This window comes from Sceloporus undulatus, chromosome 7 (assembly GCF_019175285.1).
Source record: "Sceloporus undulatus isolate JIND9_A2432 ecotype Alabama chromosome 7, SceUnd_v1.1, whole genome shotgun sequence".
Lineage (NCBI taxonomy): Eukaryota > Metazoa > Chordata > Lepidosauria > Squamata > Phrynosomatidae > Sceloporus > Sceloporus undulatus.
The window spans coordinates 46636757-46650491 of NC_056528.1; the positions used below are offsets into that span (position 1 = coordinate 46636757).

Sequence of the window (13735 nt, forward strand, 5' to 3'; positions counted from 1 at the left end):
CATGTAGTTTTCTAATTAAGTAAATCATATTTATAGATATTATGCACTGTACAAATCTTTGTGCAGTTTCTTCCTTTCCAAAATGCAGCACATACCTTTCCAATGAATGGGTTTCCAGCACAAGATATTCCCTTTCCTTGCCCATCCTGTAAGGTATGAAATGGGTATTTCTACACGACTGCAAATCCAACTCATCTCTTTTCTATCCCCATCTAGAAAACAATGCTGCTCAAAGATCAGGACTGATTCCTCCTTGTGGTGGGGAACCTCTATGATGACAAAGCCATGCTCTTGGTTAGAAGTTATCAACAGCTAACAAAAATGGTAGGAGAAAATGCAGAGCAATCCTAGCAGTGTTAAGAACTATGTTGTTCCTGTTGTTAAGAGTCAGAGAGTCTCAGAACATGGCTAGAAAGACCTAATGGAAAGGTATCCTGTCTTGATGCAGGACTTCAACAGACATTAAGGAGACAAGAACTCCAAACCTTGAAAGAAAACAAAAACATGTAATTTCCCACCATTTATTGTAAAAACAACTCGACAAGGCACAGTGACAGACTAATAGAGAGCTCCCAAACAAAGGGAACTGAAATAAAGTCAGTCCTCTGAACTGCTGCTCTCTCCCTCCTCTTCCATTAAGCCACTCTCGTCTATGTTCTCCAGAGAGGAAGCACGTTGGAGGGACAAGTCAGACAGGGCCATGGTGGGGAGCTGGTTTTGCTCAGGGTACAGCCATGGCTTTATGTTCATGTTATGCTTCTGCTTCCAGGAGGGATATTTCAAGCACGCTTTGTGCATCGTTTTCATCATCTGACCACAAGGAGCAGGAAAGAGAGGGTAGAAAAACAACAACAACTCAAGTTTTGTTCCCTCTGTGTTATAAATTCAAACTTTCGAGAATCCCAAGACCATTATTATACGTTTTGCTGATTGAAGGTAACACCCCCTTCTATTCTGTGTACAAATGCTGGCTGTACTACAACCAAAATCTTTGACACTTGATGGATGAGCAGCTCCTAGCACACCTGAAGGCAGCAGACAAGTTCAGGAAATGCAAGGCAGGCCTACCAGCTTGCATATCTCACTCCTCAAAAATCTTTATGCTGCCTCAATATCATAAGCCACCTTACTCTACCTAATGGTTGGCTTGCCCACAGAGAATACCACATAAGCCTGGAAAACGTGGACTGATGGTGGACTTATCCATGGTCCTTTTCATAAGATGTCAAACAGCTTGGAACCAATGTAAGTCCCCTCTTAGCTCAAATCCCTACTCTGAATTTCCTGGACAACATGGTCGACTGATGGTTATCAATCAGTCCACCTCCCCACAAACCACATCTCCTTTTTTTTTGTCTCCAATGCCCCCTTAGCAGCATTTTTCGTCATGTTTCTCCCACTGTCAGTTCACTTTAGGCCCAGGAGATGCATTTTTAGCAAACTTCAAATCATAGACAGGACTAAACTTTGGCCATACCTGGCATGGTTGTGGGCCAAAGCAAAACACGTGCAAATGGAGAACATTAAAATTAACATCAGCCTGGCCAGGCAACAGACTTGACACATGGAATCAGGAATTGGCCCATATTGCTATATGGTCGGACCTTGGTATCTGGGGGTGATCTGTTCCGGATCCCCCCTGCGGATACCAAAAAACATGGGATCTCAAGGCCCATTTTCCTTAATGGCAACAAAATACGCATACACTTGCTAGCGTGGCCACGCTGTCATTGGGGACAATGGGGGCTTTCAGACCACAGATACTGAAAGGATAAGGAGGCCCCACTGTATTAGAAAACCCAGGATGTAATCAAGCCCATCACAATCTTAAGACAGAGAAGACTCAATGAAGTCTAAATATTTATGCACAAAAACCTACTCTATAATTACTACATTGTATGTTTTATAAGTAATGCCTGTTTGTTGTAAAATCTATAGACAAGTTGATTACTGTCTCTGGGGGTCTTGGTTCATTTCTATAGCACAGGATAATCCTGTCCTGGGGCAGGTACTAATGACCATTGTCCTTCCACCAACTCATCCCACTTAAATTAAGATTGCACCAAGTCATTTGATGCTGCCCACAAGCAGAAACAGCTCACTTGAGCAGTTTGAGGCCTTACCTTTGGTGCCAGGTACTGAGCAGCTTTATTCACAACCCACTTGGGCAACGCTCCTAGTTTATGGGACAAACAAGAGGAAAAACACTGTTAATCTACTCTGAAAGGAAAAAGAGTTGTGATTTTAGAAAGAGCGTTAAACTGCTTTCGTCATGAAGTGTTTTAAGGGGACAGGTTGAGAATTAAAATATAGCAATAGGGAGAGAAGGCCATACTAAGTCCAAACATGCAAAATCTAGAGTGTCCAAGTATGCAAAACAAACCAAATGGGTGAGTGGAGTAAGGTGGCCATTTGTCCCTCTGTACAAAGGACAATGTTCTGTCTGAAGCCCACTCAGTCCAAGCCCAGCTTTCAAGATAAAAAACCACAGGGCAGCAGAGGGGTGCTGAAGTTGTCCATCAGCTGTTAGCAGCAGCTGCCCAGTGACGCAGCAGCAGACGCACATGTCACTGGGTCACAGTCTCCCCCACTATATTATTTCTTTTCAAATGATATGAATGATTTCCAAATTTGCAACTCAGGAAAGCTGCCTCCTACCAAATCAAAACATTCAGCCCCAGGAGCTGACATTTCTCATTCCTGATCTCAAAAGAGTCCATACATAAGACCACTAAGTAGTAAGACCACTGCACAGACTCACAGAGTTGGAAGGGATTGCAAAGAACCTCTGTCCTGCAAGAAAACACAACTACAGCAGTCCAAAAGATGGCTATCCAACCTCTGTTTGAAGACCTCCAAAGAAATAAGAGTCCACCATCCTTTGAAGTAATTCATTCCACTGTCAAACACACTTCTTACCATCAAAGGTTCTTCCTAATAGATTACACTGAATCTCCCTTCTTGGGATTTAAATCCACCGATTAGTGCTTTAGTTTTTGGAGCTAAGCAGCAGCAAACAAACTTTGCCCATCTTCTATATGACATCCCTTCATATATTTAAATATGGCTATTGGATCACCTCTCAATCTTCTCTTCCCCTAGTTAAAACAAATCTAGCTCCCTAAGCTGTTCCTCATAGTTTCCAGACCTTTCATCATCTTGGGTGCACTCCTCTGAACACATTCCAGCATGTCAATATCCTTAAACTGCGATGACCAGAACTGGATACAGTTCTCCAAGTGAGTAAGGTAAGACCCCCCCCACCAAGTCCAAAGTCTAGTCTAACTATATACATAACTCCGCCACTGTCTTTCCACTGTCTCTGTGCTACTGTTGAGCTCTATGACTCTTCACAGCGCACTCTTGACCCACGCCTCAACTACACTTGATGTACAAAGATGGAGTTGCTCAGTGGAGGACAAAATAGAAAACCTAAAATTGTGTGACCCAAAGGGTGTGATCTGAACGAAGAAAAACCCTGTGTGACAGGATGGCTGGTTCTCTTGAATTCATGCAGCTGGGCGCATTCAGAAGCACTCTGTGAGCATGCTCAGTTAACAAAAATGGAAGAGTTTCTGCCTCTCCTCCTGCATGAGCAAAAACAGATGTCCTGTTAGCAAATAAATGTTAACAGTTGTACCAGGACAGCAATTAAATAAAATTTAAAAATGAAATGCATGCAGAACCATTTGACCAAGAAGAGAGTGGAAGGTATTATGCTGTGAGAGGCAGCAGCTATGCGGGTGAGGATGGGCACAGAAGTAAAATTGCAGAGGAAGGAAGATTTTGCTCTCTTCTCTCTCCCCCACCCCCCCTTTTACTCACTTATCTTGAAACTGCTGCAAATAAGATAAGCTTGCAAGAGGAAGGAGAGAAAACCACACTGGAAGAAAAGACATTGCAAATGGGAAGCCTTGAGCAATGCGGCAAGATCCAGGAAAGGGCTTTGATGGGAACTGAACTGGAAGCAGATAAGAAAGGTTATGTGAGGAAAGTGTGAAGCAAACACAGTAGTATGTAGTTTAAATACAAAAGGAGGAGGGCAGAAGAAAACATGATCTGTTTTTCTCTCTCACTCACACACACACACTGAGGACATTACTGGTTTTAGAGTTATTTGCAAAAGGGATCCAATTATGCTTTCTTTACCCCTAAAACTAATGTGTTATTTCCAAGTTCTGTGTATATTTAAGTATGTTAGGAAGGAGAGATTATCTTTTCATTAAATACACTGAATATGAGAAGGCTTTAAGTTAGAGTAAAAGTAGTCAAAATCAGACTTGTTTTGTTTTTGTATTGTCATCACAATACATCACAATCACTATGTGATTTCGAGTGGATTCTGACTAAAACCTATGGTTTGCTCAGCAAAATTGATTCAAAGGAGATTTGCAAAATTACCTATTTATATTGTTAACCGTTTACTTCTATTTCAGTGTTGCTCTTTTGTATGTTTTCAGCTATACAGTACTTATTTTAATATGTAAACCACAGTGTGTCTCCATTTTGAGAGAAATATCAGGAGATAAATAAAGTTCTTAATGATGACGATAATAATAACAACAACAACAACAATAAAAATAGTGTGTCCTTGCATAGAACAGGCAAGGTAAACAGTAGCTGTCTCCAGAATCCCTTATTGTGCATGTATAAACAGAAAAACAGAGAGAAAAGGAGACAGCAGATTAGTCTACCAACATATTTCAAAAGCATATGTCTGGCCACCCATGTGGAAAGTGTAAGAAAAGTGGAAGCTGGTGAAAGGCGGGGGGGGGGGGGGGGGGGCTGGATTTATTAACTTCCAATCCAAATTTCAGGAGCCTGGATTTGGCTATAGGATACACACTTACCTTTAGGATCAACTTGGGCCAAGTAAGTCAAGCTGCAGCTATTGGGTCCGGTTCGTTGTACCAAATATCCAGCCAAGAGTGACACGGCCCGGACCAGGTCTTTGCGCGGAGGGTATTTCTGACAAAACAACGATTAGCTGAGTCAAGGACAGAGAATTCTGTAGAAGTGGAGAAGAGGGGTTGGTTGGACATCCCCAACCCATGAAGGGCTGTACTTGCTTCCACAGCCAAAATTCAGTGGCCAAGCTCTCTAATCCCACCATGATTGCTAATGAAACTGTACAGTAATTTTAGCAGCTCCCTACTGAGCTTTGCCAATCTGCATGGCAGACAGAGCCCTTCTTTTCTGGAAAGGAAAGGTAAAAAAATACAAGGTTTTTGCTTTGCTCCTATCAATTTTCAGTGATGTATTCCTGTAAGAAAGAAAGAAAGAAAGAAAGAAAGAAAGAGGCCCTGGGGTGGCCCATGTGGTCCAATTCAGGGCCCTTTAGCATCACACATTATAGTGCTACGGTTTCACTCTACCTGCTGCATCCTATGGAATCGTGGGATTTGTACAGTAGTTTGGCAAGGCATTAAGAGCTCTCTGGTGAGAATTCTAAATGTCTCTCCTTAAACTGCTGGAGATATTACAGTTAAATTGGAATCATAGAAAGATCCCCCAGTTCAGATCCAGAAGCTTTCCCTTATGAATGAGTCCAACATGACCTGGGCTTCACAGGCTTAAGAAATCTGCCAACCCTTTACCACAAAATGTTCCAGCAACTGGAAACATTTCAGCATATAATTGTAATAGGAACCACTAAACTATGGAGCAAAATAAGTAAATTGCATTGTGCCTATAGCATACTTGTCTTCTAACACCTGGGAATGGGTCTTCAATTAAATTAAGGGTGGGAATAATATTCCCTCCAGATGTTGTTGGACTTCCAATTCCCAGTAGCCCTGGAAAGCATAGCTAATGGTGAGGAGTTCCAGTCTAATAACACCAGGAGGGACTCATGATTGATAACATCTTCTTGTCAGAGGGTGAAATCACACACATACACATAAACACACACCAAGCCCTGTGTTCACTCACTGGGTGTTTGACGGAAAAACTGAGGATAATGTAAGAATCCTCCAGAACTTGCCAGGATCTCAGCGTCACCACATCTCTGTTTTTTAAGGGCTTCGGGCATTTCCCTAGCCAAAAGGAAAGAAAAGTCACCTTAACATCCCATTTGGAATTGCGAATTAACATACACTTTGCACATAATTGTTGTTTCAAATACATATTTCTGTTTAGATACTCACTCCACATAGTCACAGCGGAGTATGTTATTCCTCCTTTCTAGTTATATCTTAAATAACCCTGCAAGGTAGACCAATAAATAAGGGCCTGCCCAAGGTTACCCAACACATTTTTTGACTAGGTAATTAGTTGAAAACTCCTTTTGCCAGTCCTAGTTTAACCCTCTAACCATAATGCCATGCTGATTCTATTCTTCGTCTGCATGTTATGGAATAAAACACAAAAATTTGCAGTAAGCTGCAAATATACTTTCAACACTTCAACATTTTAGAGGTTAGAAACCAAGATTCACATCATGTTGGGTTCCATAATTAATATCGAACTCTGAGCTGAAAACTCCCTGAAGGAGCTCTAACAACTGCTATAAAATTGGAAGAAAAACAGTCAAACTATGGAATGGACTGGCATGGAATCAGACAACATCAATGTCTGTGATCTGTATTATACGAACGGATACATTTGGCATATCATTTGCATAGTTTGGCTGGCCTTGTGGAACTGATAAAAAACCACATACAACCCCCAAATCCCTGATGACCTGCACCTTGAAATTCATCAGGTTTAGTCCACAATAAAAGCCATGCTGGATGAAACCAAAGACTATCGTGTCTTGACACTCTGTTCTCAGTGACCACTGACATTATGGGAAGCCCATAAGCCACAGAAAAGCCATGAGCTCAGTAGTACTCCTGTGTAGCCCCCCTATAAACTGGTAGGCATATTTCTTTTAACACTGGAGGCGTCCATGATTACTAGTCCCATGCTGTCCCAACCCAAAGGGCTAAACAGTGCAATATCTGGAGCCCAAACATGTTCAGTCCTGATCTGAACACCAAATGCAATGGTGTAGTTGCATGAATTTAAGACTCCAGACATAATCTTTTGCTGCATCTCATACAATCCTTCTCACTTGTTTTAGATCAGGTAGCTGATGTGGGACACTGGTATTCCCCCTCCCATTACCACCTCTGTATGCCAAAGACCATTACTATATTTGTGACCACTGGCTACTTTCCTGGAAACTTGCTAGGGACAGGCAGCTGATGGCCTGTGGTCCGGCACCAATTCATGGACTGCTCTGGTCAGCAGTGCTGTTTTAGATAGTAAGATGTAGTTCCAGTGTGTTTGGGTGTCCTCTAGCTCCAGTCTGTAGAAAGGAGCCATGGACTTAGGCCCCACACTCCCACCTTGACTGCTTCCCTGACCAACTCGCACCATCTTATTTCTCAGGTGCCATGAGATCATATTCCCAGCTGTTCTTCCCCAACCCTCTGGGCCATCCTCACTCACACGAGTAATAGCCTATATCAGCATTGTCAGAGAGACTGGCGATCTCGTATGTCTCGATAACATTCAAGTCCCACTTCTTTCGGTATTTTGTGTCGTGAAGCACATCATAGACCGTCTCAGCCGGCACATCAGGCATGTCAATGCGGCCCTGTGGACCAAAGGAGAAGCAATATAAAGGCACTAATCACAGGGTGCGACTGAGTGAGACCAACCAGGAAACCTATGTACACTATATTGAGTATTGTCATGGGTAAAGGAAGGGGAGGAAGGGGATATGAATAACATAAACCTTGGTCAGGCATCCGTAAGACCACCAGATTGAAGAATTAACTTTGGGTTCAGGGCAGGAATAAGCTTCTTAAAGCTAGCTGGGAAATCTTCTGGGAGCTGTTATTCAAATAAGTAACTTTTTCAAATTCTAAAAGAGTGTGTGTGTGTGTGTGTGTAACTGGTATAAGGTCATTAACCTAGAATGAGTTTCTTTGTTGAATGCAAATTTGGGTCCAGATCGCATTAATGTTAGCCTGATACCTTATAACATTAAAGCAACAATACACTAGTCAGAGAGTCTGACATTTGCTCTTATTTTATTCTCTTGCAGAACTAACAAAGTGTGCAACTTTGCCTTCTTTTCATCCTCCTCACCCTTTTGTTAGGTATGAGTTCGGCATGGATGCTTTGTAAATCATTGATTCATGGGTCAACTTCCTGGCTGGCTAGTCAAACAATGACTGAGGTCAAAGCCAGAGACTGGAGCAATCACTCTGTTCTCCATCAGTTATTTAATATGGTCTCTAGCTGGCTTCTTGTGTCAAGGAAGTTTCCAAATTGAGGTTGTCTCCTTTCAAGTCTGGAATGAGTCTGAGGACAGAGTCATGGTGGCGGATGGAGGGTAGGGCTCCACAATCATTACCCTGGCATTTCTTGCATTCTGACCTATGTTACCTTTTCTACACCTCCCACAAGGTCTTTTCAGACACATGAAGAAAAGATACAGTGTTTGCTGCTGGGAGAAAATTCTTCTGTGAGTTAAAAGGAACCATTGTCACAGCCTAGGTCACAGACCTTTAAAGGAAGCGTCTGCAACTGTGCAAAAATCAGACGCTCCACAGAACCTAAAAAGGACAGATGAAACAGGCACCAGCATCCAGGGAAGTAAGGCTAAAGTAGAATGTCAAGACATGTGTGTGTATGTGTGTGTGTTGGCCTTCCGGATCCCAAAAGTGGCCATCACACTGCATCTCACAATCTAACCTACTTCATAACATTGCTAAGAAGATTTAGAGCCACATGGCCTCAAGGCTACCAGTTATAGACCCATTTCTGGGATCATTCTCACAACTCATGGTCTGGAATGGTAATTTGTAAATTATTATCTGTGTTTCAATTTGCGCTGACTTCAGTTTAAATCCCTACTGCCTTCAAACCACATGTGCGCATACATACAGGCAGCCTAGAAAATTCTTCATACCTTTGCTGAAGCAGGCTGCCATTGTGTACCTATCACAGAGTGAGTGTTTTTCTTTTTGCAAGATTTGTTCAGAGGGGTTTTTGCTGAGGCTGAGAGATTAAAGTGGTGGGTTGCCATGACCAAGTAGATATTTGAACCCTGTTCTCCAGAGTCACAGTTCAATGCTTAAACCATTACCAAGGAATGCTCTGTGCTTGCATGGGTATGCCTCCATAGCATCTTAACTGAAAACAACAACATCTTGACAAAACAGAGGTCTCTGGCTATTTTTCTTTCTCCTGTATGATTTTTACATCTTTGTCTCATGAAGAAGCCAAAAGCTTCTATTATGTATTTCATGCAACTTAGTTGTTCCCATAAAGGTATCACTGTTTTGTAGATTCGGGATGTAGTTGTACCTTGATCTATGGCCAACACAGCTACCCCTGGATACACCATGCCATAGTTTGCTAGCTTTTCCGAAATGCCGTGAATCTTCTAACGTTCCTGCACACTTAAATTATACACCACAACTATTATAGGCCCAGGAGATGCTAGAGCATATTTAAACATCATTTGTGAAAATGCGGACACCTCCAGAGGGGAAAAAGATCAGGGAACTACAACATTTGGGCTGTGTTGCTTCAGATAGCAATGCGGTTCCTTTCAAGTCTGGCCAAAGCAAGCACTTTGGTTTCTTAATGGTTTGGGTCTCTGTATTATGGTCTACATATTATTATGCCTGTAGGAAAAGCTGTTTTCTATACATTATTATTATGCCTGTAGGAAAAGCTGTTTTCACAAGCTTTGCTTAAATTAAATTAGATTTTTGCATCCCTTGGCTACCCAGGGATTTGGAGATCATACTTACAACGTCTGGTATCAACATACAGGTCACGGTTCCAGTCAAGCCTTCTACCAAACTGATAACATTTAACTCCTTGAGATCTGTCTAGCTTAGGACAGATTCATCCTTTATGACCTCTTGCCTATACTACCCAGGTTTTAAGTAGCAAGAGCACATGTTTTATTTACAACTGCAGCTTTGACTTTTGCGGATTTGATTATTTGCATTTTTGGTTCTTTCTAGGGCTCTCTAGGTCCTCCAGCGCAACTCTGCCAGAAGCTGCCCATAGAGTTGCGCTGGAAAACCTAGACGTTCCTAGAGAAAATACTTCTCTAGGCATTTGTAGGTCCTCCAGCATGATTCTATGATCAACTTCTGGCAGATGTTGACCACAGAGTTGCACTGGAGGACCTAGAGAGTCCTAGAGTGGTGTTCTCTTGGGTAAGAATAGTAGTTTCTATTTGCGTTTTTTTCCTGCATTCACAGGAGTCCTTCACCCCTAACCCCAGCAAATGTGGTAGGCCCACTCTATTATGTTAAGACCTCCCTTTCATTCAAGGGACCCTAGCAGCCTCACATAGTCTCCTTCCTACACTTACCTTTACAACCACCTTGCAAGGTAACCTAGCTTGCAAACTCAGAAACTGGCTCATAGTCACCACAGTTTCATGGTGGAGTAAGGGTTTGAAACGAGGCTTTCCCAATCCTATTACAAAACTGTAACCTAACCACTACCATCCTGACAGTCATACCAACCTATCATCAGACGCTGTCTTGATATTATACAGTCACCCTTTGTAGTCAGCCTAGGATTGCCCCAACCAAGAAAAAAGCATTTCCCTCTTCCACACAACCATTAAAGTGGAAAGAATGAACTCCAGCTTTCCATCTGCTAATCCTAAGTAGGCCTCAGTGACCACCCAATATACTTTCTACATACCCAATATCCTAACAGGCATCCTCCAGATATCAAATACTCCAATTCTTATTTTTAAGGACACTGATGACAGCCTATTTTTGCACGTATAGTTGAGCATGCCCTGTATTTTTTTAGATAACAAGATACTGTAATATGGATTTCATGCACTGTTTAATACTATATGTTTTAAGAGTGTTGTAAACAGTCAGTTTATAACGCATTGATCGATGAATAAAACGCGAAGCTGCATCCAAGCTCAGATGAGCTCCAGAAATGCTGTTAGGACTTCTCTGTTTCGACTGGCATTCAGCAAACAGGACTAAGGACCTTATTGCACTAGACAAATCCCCCTCAGAAATGGGATTTTAAGAGTGGAAAAAACCCAAAAATGTGGGATGTTTTTCAGACGACGCATCTTCCAAACAGCAATAACACAAAATTAAAGTGAATGGGAAGTGGACAAAACCTGCACTTTTTTACTTTCGGGAATTCCCCGAAAGCAAAAATGTGTTGTTTTTATCCACTTTTCCTGTGAATGACTTTTTGCTGTTTCTTGCCTGGTTATTCCCTGGTTATTCCCAGGATAATGGTTCTTGTGCTAATCTCATTTTAATCGTGTCTTAATGTCAGTTGCACAGTTTTCTTGGGTTAATTGCTATTAAAGCCCCAATTTCTCGCTGTGCGATAACCTCCAAAACTGAACAAAAACCTGAACTTCAACTGAAGAGGGGGAAACAAACATGAATTATAGAACTATTGGTAATAAAGATCTATTTGGGCATTCAATTTTGTTGCAATTAAGAATTTTTAAAGGGTCGTTGACATTCATTGTCTGTATGGATACAGTCCTGTTAAAGTGCATTAAAACTCTACCATGGAGGAAAGCAATCTGCAGTGGAAGGAAATGATCCTTATCAGGGTCATGCGGTGCCAGTTTTAGCCTCTTTCGCTACCATCTCCCAGCACAAACAAAGCTGGTACTGCATCATAAATGGGTGGAGAAAACTCCTCTTTACTAACTGTTGGAAAACCTTTCGACTGTACATACACACCCAAAAAAGATATCTACAAAAGAACTGGAACACCCATCTCTTAACTAGGGCCATGCTTATGTGGGAAAGGGAATTTCAGCAGGCCCAAAACACCGCAGAAATAATCCAGTCTGACACTGCTTTAACAGCCCTGGCTCAGTGTTAGGAATTGTAGTTTATTGTGGCACCAGAGCTCTCTCTGACGGAGAAGGCTAAACATCTCGCAAAACTACAGTTCCCAAAATTACCTAGCATTGAGCCAGGGCTGTTAAAGCGGTCTCAAACTGGGTTATTTCTGCAGTGTGTTTTGGACCATAGTTATGAGACAAGCAACACTTGTTGAAATCCCAATTTTTATTGCACTTTTGGATGCTGGACTTGAAAGACACAATAAAAACGTCCTACTGCACAAGAGTCCTGTCCCAAATTCAGCATTTCTTTTCATCAGTTTAGTTGTTACTCAGCTTTGATCAAGTGCAGATTGCTGACTTTCCAAGCGCCGCTTCTTTTAGTGCTTCTGAACAGAATTTCCCTGTTTCTTGTCATTGAATTAAAGTGTTTTTGAGCAGCTGTTAGGAGACGTTAACCCTATTTTCTTACTCTTCGCAGGATTATTCTTTGCAGGGTGAGTTTATTCAGTCCCATATTGCGAGACAGAAACGTCACAGCAAGTTGTGGGGGGGGGGGGGGGGTCTATATGTGATGGAACAAATCTGAGGTCATTTGTTCTTCTTCTTATTAAGCTTTTTTAATAAAGTGCTGTAACTTTACACAAGCGCTTTACATATGACCAGTTGAAAAACAGAATAAAATAAAATAAACCCACAAAAACAGTTAAAATAACATTTGAACTTTTGTTGTTGATCTGGGGTCAAGGAGGGAAGGGGACTGTGGGGTTTTACTTTATTGTATTGTATGGATTTTATGGATGTAAGCTGCCTCAATCTTGTTATTTATTAAACATTTTTGCATTTAGAAAGCCAAGTTCCTACAAAACAAGTATGTGTGTGCCTGTGTGCGCGCGCACATATGTGTGTGTGAGTGTGTGTGAAAGCTTTCATTACCATCAGTTTTGCAGGCTTGTGAATAATGATCCGGACCGGGTTTATACTCTTTCTCTCTCACTAAAATCCCACAGTGAAAACAAAGCTGGTGTTATAAACGGGAAGAGAAAACACGTCCGCTAACTATTGGCAAATCTTACTTCTGTGTGCAAAGACACACCTCAAAAAGGGAAGGGGGAAAAAGACACTTACAAAAGGGACTGGAAAACCCACCTCTTAACTGGGGGCCACTGGAGTGAAAACTGGAGAGGGCTCCTGTATGGTTGTTTCAGCAAGCTGTGACCCAGCTGTGTGACAAGCAACACCCGCCATAGTTTTATTTACTTACTTTCTTTATGTATATGCTGCTTTTCTCTCAAGGCAGCTTCCCTAATACGTTACAAAACGTTTCCAAGCAGTTCCAGACAAATTTTAAACACAAAACTGTCTTAAAAAAAACACACACACGGAAGTTAAACACAGATAAAACTTACATCTACATTAAAAAAGAGCTTCCAATGAAAGGTACAGGTGCTTTTTGAACGGATTTATGCATCCCTTAGCAGCGCATTTAAGTGTTTTTAAAGTCTTAATAGAAGACTAGTACTTCCGTCTTCTTACTCTTTGCGGGATGAGTTCGTTCAATCCCATATTAAAGCAATTGATCACTCTCAGGGACGGTGCCACTCAGTGCCTTTCAATGAGGCAAGTTGCACTCTCTCAGCCTCAAAGGGCAAAATCGAACAAATATTGCCATAAAAACCCTGTGACAAGTTCAGTAATAATAATAATAATAATGATGATGATGATGATGATGATGTTCTTATGACCCTCAGGTCTACAGAGCCGTGTTAACCCCAAACCGGCCTCCCTCCACGCCGTTCAAACATGACAAGTGTCAGCATTCGCTCATGATGCACATAATAATAACAACGGTAATGATTATGTTCTTATGACCGCCAGGTCTGCAGACCAGTGTTTCCTACAAGCATAATAATAATAATACACAAG

The 13735-nt window shown here is 41.7% G+C and overlaps 1 protein-coding gene across 2 annotated transcripts in view; it reads right to left on the reverse strand.

Moving 5' to 3' along the window:
- Positions 1 to 507: 507 nt before the first annotated feature.
- LOC121937005 (START domain-containing protein 10-like) overlaps positions 508 to 13735 on the reverse strand; it is a 14339-nt gene continuing 1111 nt past the window's right edge. The window contains exons 2-6 of one of the 2 annotated variants that reach the window (XM_042479784.1): positions 7435 to 7582; positions 5932 to 6035; positions 4851 to 4968; positions 2124 to 2176; positions 508 to 810 (exon numbers count right to left, since the gene is read on the reverse strand). In XM_042479784.1, coding sequence (XP_042335718.1) covers positions 598 to 810; positions 2124 to 2176; positions 4851 to 4968; positions 5932 to 6035; positions 7435 to 7582 — 636 coding nt within the window. In that variant the 3' untranslated portion in view covers positions 508 to 597. The other variant, XM_042479785.1, reaches the window with a different exon arrangement.